The 16,156-nt window shown below is 40.3% G+C and overlaps 1 protein-coding gene and 1 long non-coding RNA gene across 5 annotated transcripts in view; one reads left to right on the top strand and one right to left on the bottom strand.

Annotated features, from left to right (window-relative positions):
- Window positions 1-2,223: 2,223 nt before the first annotated feature.
- LOC133498219 (uncharacterized) lies at window positions 2,224-3,340 on the bottom strand. Its single transcript, XR_009794242.1, has 3 exons — window positions 3,224-3,340; window positions 2,879-2,974; window positions 2,224-2,799 (listed from the first exon to the last, which is right to left on the bottom strand). It is a non-coding gene; the product is annotated as an uncharacterized LOC133498219 (long non-coding RNA).
- The window catches only part of LOC133498218 (leucine-rich repeat-containing protein 49), a 38,232-nt gene continuing 25,327 nt past the window's right edge, over window positions 3,252-16,156 (top strand). The window contains exons 1-8 of one of the 4 annotated variants that reach the window (XM_061814787.1): window positions 3,252-3,533; window positions 3,900-3,962; window positions 4,075-4,141; window positions 5,570-5,728; window positions 5,834-5,936; window positions 8,782-8,985; window positions 9,694-9,760; window positions 13,521-13,664. In XM_061814787.1, coding sequence (XP_061670771.1) covers window positions 3,408-3,533; window positions 3,900-3,962; window positions 4,075-4,141; window positions 5,570-5,728; window positions 5,834-5,936; window positions 8,782-8,985; window positions 9,694-9,760; window positions 13,521-13,664 — 933 coding nt within the window. In that variant the 5' untranslated portion in view covers window positions 3,252-3,407. Of the gene's footprint in view, window positions 3,534-3,588; window positions 3,808-3,899; window positions 3,963-4,074; window positions 4,142-5,569; window positions 5,729-5,833; window positions 5,937-8,781; window positions 8,986-9,693; window positions 9,761-13,520; window positions 13,665-16,156 lie in introns of those variants that run through there. The other 3 variants (XM_061814788.1, XM_061814786.1, XM_061814789.1) reach the window with 3 other exon arrangements.

Below are 16,156 nucleotides of genomic sequence, written 5' to 3'. Positions count from 1 at the left end.
TCCCCTGGATGTGTCAGAACAATCCAAGTTTGCTCTCCATAACTTTGTCTCCAAAGCATCTAACCTTGGCTGATGTTTGGTCTGTTGTGTCAAGGAGAATAGGGCTTTTGTATTTGTTGGTTTCCAGGGCAGATTTTCCTCCTAAATTGACACATGTATGGGTCAAGGGAAAGCCCATTAAATCTTAATAGAGTGGGACATTGTGGAAAAACTAAGTGTACTTTGCAGAGTACTAGTCGTCACACAAAACATGTTTTCCCTATGCCTTGGAAAGGGGTACAGGTTCAAAACTAATTTAATGTCACATGTTTAGAGGTTTATATTGTACAACAATACTTCCATAAAGTGCTCACTCAGCCCTCCAAACCAAACGTGTTTATCCACTTGGTCAGAATCAGAATCAGCTTTACTGGCCAAGTATGTTACAAGACACACGTGGAATTTGGAGCCACCCTACTTCAACAACAAACAGCCACTATGACGAAATACACATTTTGGACACATTAAACAAAAGTGGAGAGTCATTGAGCAATGAAAGTGTATCAAACTTTTCACACTTTTTATGTAGCTGGTATTAACCAGTTCGCTTTTTTAAACTTGTTTTTTAGTCTTTGGTCCAACAACAGTGGCAATCACTCGTAATAGTTTTGGTAGCTGTCACCATCCCTGCATGAAGCACCCCAAGTCCCAAACACTGGCAAGCCAGGCTCACAGCTGGTGGGCAGTCTGACTCATTCTGTGCACCACATGCCGTACACACTGCTCCACTTTGTGTACAATGCAACATGGAAAGTGTGGCAGAGATGTGTGTGTGTTATGTGTGAATGACTGGCAGTTCTTAACATAGATTACAAAATCTTTACAGTTACAAAACCCATAACCCTAAAAACAACTATTCCTAACCCATGACAAAATCCGGAACCTGACCTAAAATACTAAACCTCATCTGATCCTAATTCCTAAACTAAATCGTGACAAAACCCTAACCATGGCTAAAACCCTAATCACTATATTTTTGTTTGTCCGAGCGGGACTAAAAATAAATAAATAAATAATATATTTACATCCATTTTCTTAGCCGCTTATCCTCACGAGTAAATGGGCAGGAGGCGGGGTACACCCTGAACTGGTTGCCAGCCAATCGCAGGGCACATAGAGACCAACACACAATCACAATGACACCTAGGGGTAATTTATATACACGCACACACACACACACACATATATATCAGTCTCAACCTCACGACAACTCTGTCCTGAAAACAGCACCCACCATCTGTGCATCTAATGTAATGTTTTCCATTATCTCTAGTGGTTTGCGTGGATGTTTTCATACTGCTCATTCTTTGGCTCAGTGACCTTTCTAAGGCAATTATGTAATCTTTAGTCCCTGGAAAAAAAATCCATCTATTCATCCATTTTCTGTACCGTTTATCCTCTCTAGAGTCACTGGAGTACTGGCGGCAATCTCGGCTGACCACGAGCGGGGGTGCACCCTGAACTGGTTGCCAACCAATCATAGAGCAGATACAGACATTCACACCTAACAACAATTTATGGTTTTCAGTTAACCTACCATGCATGGTTTTTGGAATTTGGGAAGAATCCTGAGTACCTGGAGAAAACCCACGCAGGCATTGTGAGAACAGAAAAAATTAAACACAGGGGGACTTGAACCCAGGACCTCAGAACTGTTAAGCAGATGTGCTCACCAGTTGTCCAATGTGGGACTCAGAGAAAAAAAAACATTAATTGTAAAATTAATGAATTACCACGATCAAGCTGTGACCTTTATAACCTGCTCCTTTGTTTGCTGAATGTTAACAAAGTACAAAAAGCAACCATGCAGCTCAACACACAATTATCTAATATCACAGAATCTACTTGTAATATATGTTTAAATGTAAAACCTCAATGTAACAGCATTTTAGCAAATGTAATAAATGATTAAAATGCATAGAAATGACATGACATAGACATGCACATTGAGCAGGTCCAAAAAAATAAAACTTGACAAGTAAGCCTTCATTGGCTCTGTGCATGTGCCGCGGTTTGAACACTTGACAGCCATCTTGCATGCTGTATATGTGACAGCCTGCGCTCGTTCATGAATAGATTGTGACAGGCATTGTGTCAGATTTGCCTTTGACAAATCTGGACTGCTTATTCCAAAGGAGACAAAATACTCCTCACAATCCATTATAATTACACTCGGCGGTTTATTATTATATTTCAATTATGTTAAAATTGACATTTTCTTGTCTGTTTGTTTGTTAACAGGTTGTTACCATTTTATAATCAGGGGACTAGGGAGCAGTTCAATTGTGTCTTTAGAGAAAAGCATAAAATAAATCATTTGCCTTCGTGTGACTCAAACATATTACCACAGCATATTTTTTATTCAACAGGTGGCTGGTTTGCAGGGTACTTTCTCTTATAGAAAGGCAGACGTGGGATGATGGGACTGTATCAATATTCTGCGACAAGGTAGAACAATTCCATTGTGACTCAAAAGTTGGAGAAGTTCAATTCAAGAACAAATATAAGAGACCAAATGGGAAAGAAACTCAGACTGTGGCATATTTTTGTCTCAAAGGAGAAACTAAGACGTTACATTCTCTCTGCTGGGGACAAATTCCTTGTGTGTTGTTACACACTTGGCCAATAAAGATGATTCCATTTCTGATTCTGATATTAGGAGGGGTGGGGGGGAGAAGGTGGTTGCTCTGTCACAGACCAGTTGTGTGTTTCTTTACCGTGAATTGCTCCTTATGTTACGTTTAGGTGCCTCTGGATGGTCTGCAAAGTCATGAGAAACAGGAGGCAGAGTTAAAAGGTCACTCAAGGCACACGAGTGCAGGGAACCGCGTTTATTTACTTTGCTGTGTGCGTGAGTCCATTCGACTGTTTACATTATGCTGCATTTTCTCTGTAGTGTGTACGTTGACATTATCTTGAATGTACCATCTTTACCCTGAAAAAAAAAACGTGACCAGAGAGCTGTTGTTTTGCGTTTATTAGTCAGCAGTCATTTGTATATATGAAACATAAACCGGAAGAACGCGTGAGTGCCTTCAAATAACACCGCACCAGCAGCCATCTGATTAATGAAAAGCACATTTTCCAGCTGAAATGGCAAGTTTTAGTGGCATTTCCTCCACGGAGGGCTCCCGACCCGTGAGAAATACAGGAAGTGTGCCATACTAGGCAACGCCGTGGTTACCATGGCAACTAAACTTGTGCGTTCGTGTCTCTCTTTTCCGTGGAAGTTTAGAAGCGTCGTATGAATATCTCCAACCTCGGAAGCGATGAATGGATTATTTTATTCGGCGTGTTTTTGCTTCTGCGATGATGTTGCCAGCGAAAGGTCGACGTTAGTCCGCTGCTAACAAACATCAGCTCCGGAAATGGAGTCGGAGCGCACACGGAAACACAGAAACGACGACTTGGTCTTTCTCACACCCATGGTTTGTTATACATACGGTGGCTGGCTTGAAGTATTCTACCTGAAGTTCTACTTAATTCAACATAACGTAAATATGAAACGAAAGTTTAGGAGGCGATGCCGCTTTGACACGCATGCGCCAATTAAGTCAGCAGAGTACAGCTGCATTTAAAAGGCCGGAGGAAAAAAAAATCGCTCGTGAAGTAAACGTAAACAAAGCAATAATGAGCGATGAAGTTAGATGAATATTTTATTTGTTTTATTTCATACAACTTTATTTTTTAAATTTAGTTATATGAAATTAAATTCAAACCAAGCCAAAATTAAGCCAAGCGAGAAAGTCTGAAGAACAATTTGCTAATGTACACTTTGCCACAAATTCTTTCTGTAACTAATAATAAAATGATAAACAGATTTTGGAGCACAGGATGATAAAGTTCAACTTGTCCTGCAGGTCAGTAGCTGCAAGTTGCGTCCAAAGACTGTCAAACCACTACCAGAGAGAGGCCAACGGATGGTGAGCCACCCGAAAGGGAACAAACACACTGGGAATGATATACAATGCAGAACATAATAATCTTTTATTTCCTTGCCAACTGTATTGCGAACCATTGTTTTACATTTTATAGGTCACCTTCCATGATTCTTTAAAGGAGACATGTCTGAATTTTATGGCAAAATGTCCTCATCACCCAGGTACCTTTATATGTAGATAAATATAGAAAAATACACAAGTAATATTTCGTTTGGATTTGAAATATATCTTGTTAGACTTGTTTCTGGCACAGTTCATGCATGACAACCTAAACCACTTAGTCCAACTACCCACATAGTGATTTACCAATGACATACTTACTTAACTGTTATCTACCTATGCTACTACTTCAGTACTCACAAAATTAATCAACAAACTATGTACCTCCTTACCTACCTATCCACCTCCTGTACCTACCTACCTACCTCCCGATCCGCTGTGCCATGAAAAAGTATCGTCCCTCCTTCTTCCGGGGTTCAAATCCTGGTCCCGCTTGTGTGGAGTCTGCATGTTCTCCCCAGCGGGCCTGCGTGGGCTTTCTCCAGACACTCTGATTTCCTCCCAGATCCCAAAAACATGCATGGCTTGGCAGGTCTAAATTGCTCTTGGGTGTGATTGTGAGTGTGACTGTTGTCTGTCTCCATGTGCCCAGCGATTGGCTAGCAACCAGTTCACAGTTTACCTCATCTCCTGCCCGACGATAGCCGGGATAGGCTCCAGCATTCTCGTGACCCTTGTGAGGATAAGCAGCTCAGAAAATGGGTGGATGGATAGTTTCTCACCTTTAATACTAATGCATTGGTTTACAGTGTGTACCGCTTAAACAGTTGCACATAATTTATTCATGCCACAATCACACTTTAGTAACACTAAATACACTTTTTAGTAAGCTACTTGTGCAGCCAGAGCAGCCCTGAGGCAGTGTAACAGAAGCGTGGCTGTCATTGTGCGCCTACAACTCTTCTGACCACCAATAAACATCTGACCTCATTCATTCATATTAGGTCTCTTGGCTGGGAACACGCCAATGACACATGCTCGGGCGGGGATGGGAATCGGCCACCCTTTGGTGTCAGGGTGTAGACTTACGCTCTTGCGGCACTTACTTTTCCACACAGGCCCAAGTAACTTTCAATATTTTTTCCCTCGTTATATATATATATAATATATATATATATATAGATATATATATAGAGAGAGAGAGAGAGAGAGAGAGAGAGAGAGAGAGAGAGAGAGAGAGAGAGACGAGAGAGAGAGAGAGAGAGAGAGAGAGAAGAGAGAGAGAGAGAGAGACGAGAGAGAGAGAGAGAGAGAGAGGAGAGAGAGAGAGAGCGAGAGAGAGAGAGAGAGAGAGATTTTGAAAAGGGGGCAAATACGTTTTCATAGCACTGGAGCTACTGAGCTACTCCCTTGCCAACCAGGCTACCCGGTGACCCACATACCTACCTACATTATGTAGTACATACCTGAGTTACCTAGCTACCTACCTATCTGCAAGCTGGGTAAAAAAAAAAAAAGTCCATGGCCTCTAGATAAGGAAAACACTCCTATTTCTGAATGATTTGGGTTACATTTTGATTCTTTTCCAGAGTCCCCAGCTCCCTATCAAAAACTGTTGCAATATGGCGCCCCCTGCAGTTTCCCCACAGTTCATTTGGGGACAATTGAGGCTCGGAACAAATCTCACACCTTATCCCACAGTGCTGGGACCAGATACTTCCGCATTGCATCACAGTCCAAGTCAGCAGGTGATCAGCACTGAAAATAAGTAATTTTTACGAAAAAAAAAAAAAAAAAATATATATATATATATATATATATATATACTGTACATGTTTTCATATGTTGTTCAGGTTGCTCTGGAGCATATCGTTTCAATGCCACCTCTGGTTTCCCCATTATTCACTTCCATTGGGACAATGCAACATCCTCTCTTCAACGAATTGACTTGGACAGGTACTTATTGTCTTTACAATGCAATTCAATGTGTTCTCATATGGAGGTTTAGCAAAGCTAGGTGGGTGTGGGGGGGGTGCGTACTATAAAAATGTATTTCAATACAGTTACTAGGTATCTGTTAAAAAATACAGTCAATAATATAATTCTCGTCCCACAATATTTAAGTAATGTGTCTTGATTACTTTTGGATTACTCCAACACTAAACATGATTAAAGGAATTCAATGCTGTATCAGTAAAATGTAAATTGATACATCATTTCCACCGTTCTCTCACTGTTTAATATGCATGTTTGTGCAATGCAGGAGGAACATGTACGACATTCAAAAGCCATTTAACTATGAGGCCAGACATGTTTACCTCTTGTAGACTGTTCTACTTAGCTTTATAAAGTTTTTAAAACTTATTCATGTCTCTCTCCGTGCATGATGTTTCGAGTAAAGTGAGGAGGAGGGGTGGGAGTGGGGGCGACAAACTGAATTTATAAGGACAACCTTTGTTTTTTTGGAGGTATTTTAACACCCACCCTCACACATGTATGCACACACACACGCATTCACGTACGTATAAACACATTCACATACTTCCCACATTATGACACAATGACAAAATTGTAATCCTGCAAAATAATCCAAATGTTTCATTAAATTTACCTGTGATCTTTATTTTTCTGTAACTAATGAAATACAGTTACATTTGTTGTTGTTTCAGTACTGTATTTTGTATTCTCATTACGTAATCCCGTTACACAGATTCTGTTACTCCCAAGCCTGGTCAAACGGTAGTCATGGATAAGACATTTTATATAGTGTATGGTTGAGATCCAAATAGAAGAGTTGCATCCTAAATTCTGCCTTTGATTTCAGTAATAGACAACTTGTATTTGTATAAATATTTCATCAATCACTTTCCCTCAGATTTAATGTTTTCTATCCTATTTTATTTATCTTGGTTCAAGCACCTTGTAGAGTAGCACTCATTATCTTGTTCTATGCATAAGCATATGCATTGTCATATAATGACAATAAAATACTTTAATTTGATTTTGATTGTACCTACCTATTAATATTAATAGACTATATTACCAAAATATTCACTCACCTGCATTGACTCAGATATGAATTGAAGTGACATCCCATTCTTCATCCATAGGATCTACCGGTAATTATGACATCTTAAACTCTTCTGGAAAAGTCTTCCACAAGGTCGAGGAGTACGTTTATGGAAATTTATGACCATCTTTTCAAAAGCATTTTTGTGAGCTTACATACTGATGTTGGACGAGAAGGCCAGTCTCTCAGTCTCTGCTCTAATTTATCCTAAAGTAATCTTTAGGGTTGAGGTCAGGATTGTGCAGACCATTCACGTTCATCACACTCTGTCAACCACGTCTTTATGAATCTTGATTTGTGAACCGTGACCTGCGCTTCTTCTTTAAACAGGAAGCGGCCATCCCTAACCTCCTTCCCCAAAGTTGGATATGTCCAGAATATTAGTCGCTGATCTCCAGTGAAAGCAAGTTTCAATGCCTTGGCACACCAAGAAAATTTGGACAGTCAAACATAAGATAGCAAAGCACAGCCATACTATGCATGATGCTCCCTCGACCATGCTTCACAGTTGGGATAGGATTTTGATGTTGGTGTGCTGTTTCATTTTTCCTCCGCACATGGCACTGTGAAGGAAGAAATCCACTTTGGTTTCATCTGTCTATTTTGGAATCATCTTTATCATCATGAACATGTATGCATGCACATGCAATGTGTTCTCTGCCTTTTATCCATCACAGTGAACACACACACACTTGTTAGTGGAACTCACTGGAGCAGGGAGCAACTTAAGGGCTCAGAGTGCAGTTTGGAGTGTTAGTGTCTTGCTGAAGGACACCCCAGTCATGCGCCCGGTAGATGGTCCAGTCGGGATTTTGAAAATCGTTCCCCCATGTTGGGAGGTGACGAGCTTAAACATTATTAACTATATTTTACCAGTAGTGCTGTGTTATAGCCAAGTGCTCTGTTGCAGGAATGTTTTTATTTTTATTTTTTTTTATTTTTTTTTACCGCAACAGCATCCTCCTTTTGTGTTCTTCCATGAACCAGATTCTTAATACTTTACATATGCTAGATTTTTTGAACTGAGACATTGACATGTGCCAGTGATTTCTGTAAGTCTTGAGCTGACACACTCGGGTTCTTCTCTATCTCACTGAGCATTCTGCAGTTATCCTCACAGGACGGCCACTCCTTGGAGACCTGACAACAGTGCTGAACATTTTTTATTCATAGACAGATTGTTTAATCGTACGTTGATGACAAACAAGACTTTAAGAGATGCTTTTTAAAAAAACATTTTTCCAGTTCTATATGAAATTATATAGTGTAAATTCCTGATGTCATCCAGACAATCTTGTTGAACTGCAACTGTTATATAAAGCGGAATAGTCCAAAAGTCATCCGGATCACTGTGCATGTCTACAGGAACCGTTTGATTAGGTTATTGATACCAAAGGAGGGTCTGCCAGTTATGTTTGTGTGGTAATACTTTAAGACGACTGTTTATCCCTGAGATTTAAATGTTCAGACCATATTTATAACTAATTTATGCAGAAATGTAAGAAATTCCAAAGGGTTCACATAACTTTACCTCCTAGCCACCAACTGTACCTTTTGTACTTTTTGACTATTGAGTGTACAGTACTGGAGATTCACGCTGTCACATGTCACTTCAAACCAAGTAGCAATGACAATAATGTCCAGTGGGGTGCAGCAGAGTCACTTAAAATGTACAAGATCCATAATATTTTGGTGGTGGCTTCAATCAATAATTAGCTTTCCACTATACAGGCGCTGTCTAGATGAGTGCCCACAGTTGGGCGTCATGGACGACCTTCAAGTGCTCAACCTGCAGCACAATCTGATCACCAGCATCAGCCAGCTGTCACTTCTGAGGCGGCTCGTCGTCCTCAATTTGTACGACAACCACATTGCTGACATGAGCGGTATCGAAGCCCTCAACTCCCTCAGGATCCTCAATTTGGCCAATAACAGGTGGGTTCATGTGCCATAAGTGACATTATGGTATGAATATGATATAGCCCAGCCCTCAGTTTCTGGTGGAAGCAGTTAGTCTCGGACAAATATATGAACAAAAATGTATTTACAAACAATCTTACATTTATATACAATTGAGTTGCTTGTATATTAATGCAAAAGTTTCAAATTTGACCAATTTAAAGGCCTTGCAAAGATACTTCCTATCAGAGGCTTTTAGTCGCCATACATTATTAGCGTAATAGCATTTGTGTTAATGGTATAATGAAATTATGTCATGTTTGTAAATGTTAACTGTACTGTAGTAAGTACTGCATTGAAGCTTGATTTGAAGAAAATTATGAACCAAATCGCAATATCTTCCAGAATAATCACAATTACATTTTTTTCCATTAAATTAATCCACCCTAGTTTTAACATTTACACTGTGCTAAAATAACGGAATACCAAACAATAAGCAGCTCTCCAGTGCATTGGCTTTGGGTGTAATATAGATAATTTGACTGCAGTTAATCAAGTTTTGGAAAAGTGTTCATTGTCATTCGTTATCAGCCGTATTATCCCCAGCCATCCATAATCCATGTTTGTATAAATTTGTCACACTACAGAGAAGAGTGTTTCTGAAAGCTTGCCAAATTTGAATGATATCGAGTTTTTCTTTGATGAAAATATCAGTCAAATTAAAATGCAACTTGTCTGTTGCAGGATCCATAAAATATCTCGCTTGGACAACCTATCCCAGCTCAACATTCTGGATTTGCATCACAATCAGGTACCTCCTTCATTTCCCCTCACTCGATTAACAAAGTGCATCCTTCTTCCAGATACTTTTCAATCATTTTTCTCATGTGCCCAGTTGTCTCTACACCTTAGTAGCCTAGCTGCTCAGGTGTTGCTCACAGACTGGGGCTATCACAAAACCTTTATCAACTGTTTGATGTTTTAAGCAACATTTGTAGGGCAGCATGGTATATGCAAAATTTTTGATGATTTCTTCACAGTATTGCAATTTTTTAAAATTCCTGATTCCTTATGAGTTTGATGAGCCCAAAATATGTAAAAATAAATAAATACTTGAAATTGTGGGTACTGAATCCATAGTCTATGAAAGTTTAACTTTTTGAATGGAATTAAGGAAATAAATCAACATTTCCACTATATTCAAATATTTTTGGAAATGGTCTGTGCATGTAAGTACTTATATTAGTATTAATAATAATAATACTATCTATAATACTAAGTATTATGCGCTAACTTAATAATAATTAAATAATATTAAAATATTTTTTAAATTTAAAAATATTTTGTCATTGTCATAAAACTTTGATCAAGTATACAAATCTAATAGAAATAAGTAAATCACAGTTAAGCCATGCATGGATTTATGCATTTGACACTGGGCAAAAGTATTGGGAATTCCTTTGCTCATTCTTCTTCGCCCCACCCCAGAATCAAGTGTCACAAAAAATACCAGAGGGAAAAAAAAACATATTCTACATTATTTTCTTTAAAAGCTCCCACCATGTTTTGTTTCTTGCTTACTCCCATATGGATTTTCTCAAGAGATACAATCAAACCAACAGGTCTTAATCTCAGTCGTGAGAATGAATGCCTCCATTGGTCCTGCTCCAAGTTATCTTGTCATCAACTGTTGTCCAAATCATGCGATTTATTTTTATTTTTTTGCATTACACCTACACAGTAGCCTGTGGCTTTCTCTCTCTCTCTCTCTCACACACACACACACACACACACACACACACACCACACACACACACACACACACACACACACACACACACACACACACACACACACAGCAAACCAGATAAGCGAAATCAAACGATGCTTTGAGAGAAGATTAAACGGAAAGGCCCCACAATTGGTTGTCTTAATTGTGTTGTGCCATTGCGCCGCCCACAACACACATCAGGGGGACGCTGCCAAAAACTCCTTGCTTTTTGATGCCACTTTACGTGAGCCACAGTCGGAATACATGAATAATTCCAGCACAACATCACGTTTGAAGTTTATGTTTGAAGGCATCACCATGTTTTTTTTTAATTTTTATTTTTAATTTTTTCATTTTTTTAGCTCTGTTTATAGAAAAATAAAACAGGAGGAAACGTGCTCACCACATGTGGGAGAAGCCTCAGGTTTGAGTGGGTAGTGAACAGGGTGGCGGCTGAAGGCCCGGACCTTGGTACTCTAATTCCCGGGCTACAGACACTGGCTCTAGGGGTGTGGAATGTCACCTCTCAGCGAGGGAAGGAGCCTGAGCTGGTGTGTGAGTTCAGGAACTTGTGACTACACACAGCACACACAGCTTGGGCTCTGATACCAGTCCTCTTGAGAGAGGTTGGACACTTTTCCTTTCTAGAGTTGCCCACTGTGAGAGGCGCCCAGCAGGTGTGGGCATACTTATTGCCCCACGGCTCAGGACCTGTGCATTGGAGTTTAGCCCAGTTACCCAACTGGTAGCCTCCCTCCCCCTTTGGGTAGAGGGTATGGGTCCTGGTTGTGGTTTGTGCCTATGCACCAAACAACAGTTCAGGGTACCCACCTTTCTTGGAGCCATTGGAGGGGGAGCCGAAAAGCGCTCTCACTGGGGATGACCTCATTCTCCTGAGGGACTTAAATGCTTACATGGGGAATGACAGTAAGACCTGGAAGCGCGTGAATGAAAGAAAAGACCCCCCCCCATCCCCCACGTACTTGGTTTAGTACCTGGATTTGGTCTTCACCCTGGGATCACTGCTGCTGTAAAGCAAGAAAAATATGACAGTACATTCTAAGAATTGCTGTCCATCCTGTATGTACTCTCAGCCTCGATGAACCACAGCTCATCTTAAAATATGAACTGACAGGTCCGAATAGCGAGTGACGCCGCAACGCTTTGCACTCGGCCGGTTCGATATAAGCGCCTCCGTGGCACACTCTCTTCACTTTGAAAGCCAAAGCCCCTCGAAATCTTATCCTCTCATCAATTCTACTTGTACTGACAGCACTGTAGTGCGTGGGTGGCGGAGTGGCCCGACGCTGAGGCGCCCCACAAAGATGCCGTCACCGCGAATTACAACAGCAGAGAACGTTATCTGTGTGCAGCCACTCACTTGGCAGTAATAGCCATCATGACATAACTACTTTTATGGGGGCACGTTGCCAAGCCTTTAGTATGTATTATTTACATGAATGTTATGAACTTTGTGGAGACTGAGTGGTCCATTTTATGTGACTGGTAAAACAGCCTCCCTTGAAAAATGTGCTATACTAGTTGTATTTTTTAATTTAATGATAATTATTTCATACAATAAAATTCTGTTGACGTAAATAGGAAGAAACATTCACGATTAGGCTATGTACCATTAAATACATTGGTACCTCTACTTACGAAATTAATCCATTCCGGAAGTCGTTTCAAAACGTGAAACTTGTGTAAATAGAATTGCATTTTTTATGTAAATAGTTTAATCCTAAACCCAATGGGATTTTGTGTGTACAGTAATGAGGAAAAAATAGCTTAAATGATTTTAGCAAATGGCTGCAATATCCATTCATTCATTTTCTGAGAGACTCATCCTCACGTGGGTCACGGGAATGCTGGAACCTATCCCAGCTATCATCGGGCAGGAGGCAAGGTACTCCCTGAGCCGGTTGCCAGCCAATCACAGGGCACATAGAGAGAGACAACAGTCAGACTCACAATGATACCAGGGGGCAATTTGAGTGTCCAATTAATGTTGCATGTTTTGGGGATGTTAGAGAAAACCGGAATGCCCAGAGAAAACCCACGCAGCTACGGGAAGAACATGTAAACGCCTCTTGGGCGAGGCTAGGATTTGAGCCCTGGTCCTCAGAACTGTCAGGCCAACACTCTAACCCAAGGGTGTCAAACACATTTTTGTTGTGGGCCACATTGTCATCACGGTTTCCCTCAAAGGGCCATTATGACTACAACCATAAAAATCTTCAATTGCCTCATCATTGGGTTAGGGTTTTTGAAATAGTTTTGGAATAAGAAATCATGTGGCGGGCCGAATCTGGCCCTGGCCTTGAGTTTGACACCTGTCCTCTAACCAGTTGCACCACTGTGGCCGGCTGCAATATAACAAAAAAAATTTAAGCGGGTCTGAATACCTTCTATTCCATTATGTATTGTCATTACATAATTGCCAAACTCACAATTCAATACTTGCACAGTACTTTACCATCGTCGAGCAGTTTCTTGAAATGCTAATGAAGAGATATGAGAGAGATATTTTCTGTCTTCTAGCATAATGACCTCTCTCAGGCACGGCAAAGGGAACATACGGGTATTTTAAATGTAAGGGTAGGGATCTTGAAGGCATTCTTACAAGTGTGATTTGCTGTCACATGCCTGACAACCATCCCTCTCTCTCTCTGACATTGAATTTGTTATACTATAAGGGGGCGGTCATTGACCTTTCTCAAAGTGTTTCTCCAATGGTCCCCCATTCGGCCGTTCACATGGTGATTAATGATTGCTACGTAACCTTTTGTGTCATTGGCAGATCTGCAAGATGGAGAACTTGAGCCATCTGACAGAGCTACAAGTGTTGAATCTGGCTGGGAACAACATCACCCGAGTGGAGAACCTCCAAGGCCTGGACTGTTTGGTGGAGCTCAATCTACGACACAACTGCATATCTGTTGTGGTGAGAGTCCTTCATTTATTTGACATCAGATTCAATTCTCCTCTGTTGGGAAAAAAAATTCTTCTGTTCTACAAGTCATACTGGCTCTGTAAGTTAAATAAAACCTTTATTTTTTTATAGTCATACCACAGTTTAATGAAGCTAAATAAAAGTATAAATAATAATCCAACTTTGATGCCATTAATCTTCTTGCCTCACATGGTGAAGGCAAAAAATCTCGGTATCTTAGCATTGAGTGTAAAATCAATGAATAGATGAATCTGCGGGTGCCAAATCGCAAGTATGTGGAGCTTCACTGTAAATGATGCAGGATAGTGAGAAATACATCATGGGTCCAAAATGGCCACTGGGCTGTAGTTTGGACATGCTTCCTTTGCAATAAATAAAAACATTAAATCGGACTCCCTGAATGATCAGAAACTCACTCCGTTGGCTTTCTAAAGTTTTTTTTTTTTTTTTTTTTTTAATCTTCACAATAGGAACACTACATGTCAGGACAAGCATATTAGTTTGGCACTCAAATTCTCAGAGCACTTGTCATGCTTTTTAGTGGAGCAAATGCCTTTTGAATCAAACATTGCGTTATCTGGAATCTTTACCCACCACTCCCCTTCCTGTCGGGAACCGCTTCCACACACTAATGATCGGTTGCAATATTTCATTTGATGGAGCAGGTGGAGTCTTTGTCATTAGGGCTGTTTTCCACCGAGCTTCAAAAACAAAATGCTTCTAGGTGTGCTGCCGAGTCCCCCCCACAAAAACCTTGAACCATTTTTCAGAAAATAACGCCTAAAAGGTGTTCTTATGAGTTTTCTTTTGTGTACTCCTCATGATCAACACACCACACCACATCCATAAACATATCTGTTGTAGTAAGACTGATTTGTGAGAGGTGGTGCCCCATGACATTGAGATGACTGAAAATACAAACAAAGAGTACTAGTAGAAGAAGAAATACTCGATAAAAGTCTGGCTTAATGTTCATCTGTTAGTACATTATGGTGCAAGTCTTGCCTTTGTCATCTGTATTTTGGTGAATGATTTGTGAGGCACACAACCCCACCAGTTGTGTCCAGGAACTGCTCCAGCTTCAGTGATTTTTGTCATTGCCGTTTTGTATATTATCTCACAGATTCAGTGGCTCATTCCAAGTCCAGACTCAATGTGATTTTCCTTCGTAAATAAAGAAGGTTTAACATTTATGATCGTGATCGTGGAAAAATCCTTAAAAACACATCCCATGCTACAGGATAATTGCTTCGGATGATCTTTGGAGAGTCTGAGAATCTGGCCTTTTCTGACTTTGAAAACAAGAAGGAAAAATGATCAAATTTGATCTGATTGTCATAGTTGTAGTAGTTTTAGTTTGGATACGATTATACAGTGTCTCTCATAAATGACTTCCAGAAAGCTGTCGAGTATAAGTACGGAGATGTGGCCAAAGCCAAAAAAAACCCCCATAGAATTGGCCTGGTTTTCAGTGAATAACTGAGGATAGGTACCAGAAAAAAAATTGTGAATGGGGGAATTTGCAATTGCTGAAAAGCAACTACACCGGTCTACGGTGTACATGTATCTCATTCCTTGCTCCTCAGTACAATATGGCTAAATTTATAATTGACTCACACAGTTGTCGTAGTCAAACAGCACCCTGAAATGGATGGGTTCCATTATATCTAACTCTTTTACCACATACTAAATCTGTCATTGAAACAAAAGCGTGGTAACAGTCATTTGTCAAAACATCAACTTGTCGTCAGGTGTCTCTTTCTCTCTGAGAATCCCAGTGACAGAGTGTAGGCAGTGAGACAAAACACAGACGCATCACCCATGGGTGGGGTGGCTTTAAGGATTACTTTTTCCCCCCATCTTCCAGATTCGTCACGGTTGAGAGCCCGAAAAATATTCAACTGTACGTGCTAAGCTTTGTTGCGGATAGCTCAACTTGAATGTCTGAGTACTTTGTGTGTGTGGCCTTGACTTTGTTTGGAGAGACATACACCACATTAGTTTCACTGTCAAAGTCTCTTTTGTAATGTCATCATATAACTGCTTGTATATTAATTTGCTGAACAAGCACAATGTTGGGACAAGAGGACATGCCCTACTAGCCTGACACGCTATACCATTGAGGTTGTATGAGTCACATTATGCATGAAAGGCCAATCAGGTCAACAAGTGTACACAAGCCCAGCCACACGTTTATTGCAGGCGAAACCGTTCACATAAATATGGATCAATTCTATCAGCACAGTGAGGTAGTGGTTGGCACATCTGCCTCACAGTTCAGGGATGCTGGGTTTAAATGTTTTCCTGGGCCCTCGTGTATGGGGTTTGCATGTTTTGCTCGTACTTATTTGGGATTTTTATGGGTACTCCAGCTTTGTTCTAATGTCCAAAAATCATGCAATTTAGATTAATTGAAAACTAAATGGTCCCAGGTGTCAATGTGATTAGGATTAATTGTTTGTCTATTCATGAGCTGCATTTGG

Source organism: Syngnathoides biaculeatus, chromosome 3, assembly GCF_019802595.1.
Source record: "Syngnathoides biaculeatus isolate LvHL_M chromosome 3, ASM1980259v1, whole genome shotgun sequence".
In the NCBI taxonomy this organism is placed as follows: domain Eukaryota; kingdom Metazoa; phylum Chordata; class Actinopteri; order Syngnathiformes; family Syngnathidae; genus Syngnathoides; species Syngnathoides biaculeatus.
Note: the sequence above shows the minus strand (reverse complement) of the source record. Positions and strands in the feature narration are given on the sequence as shown.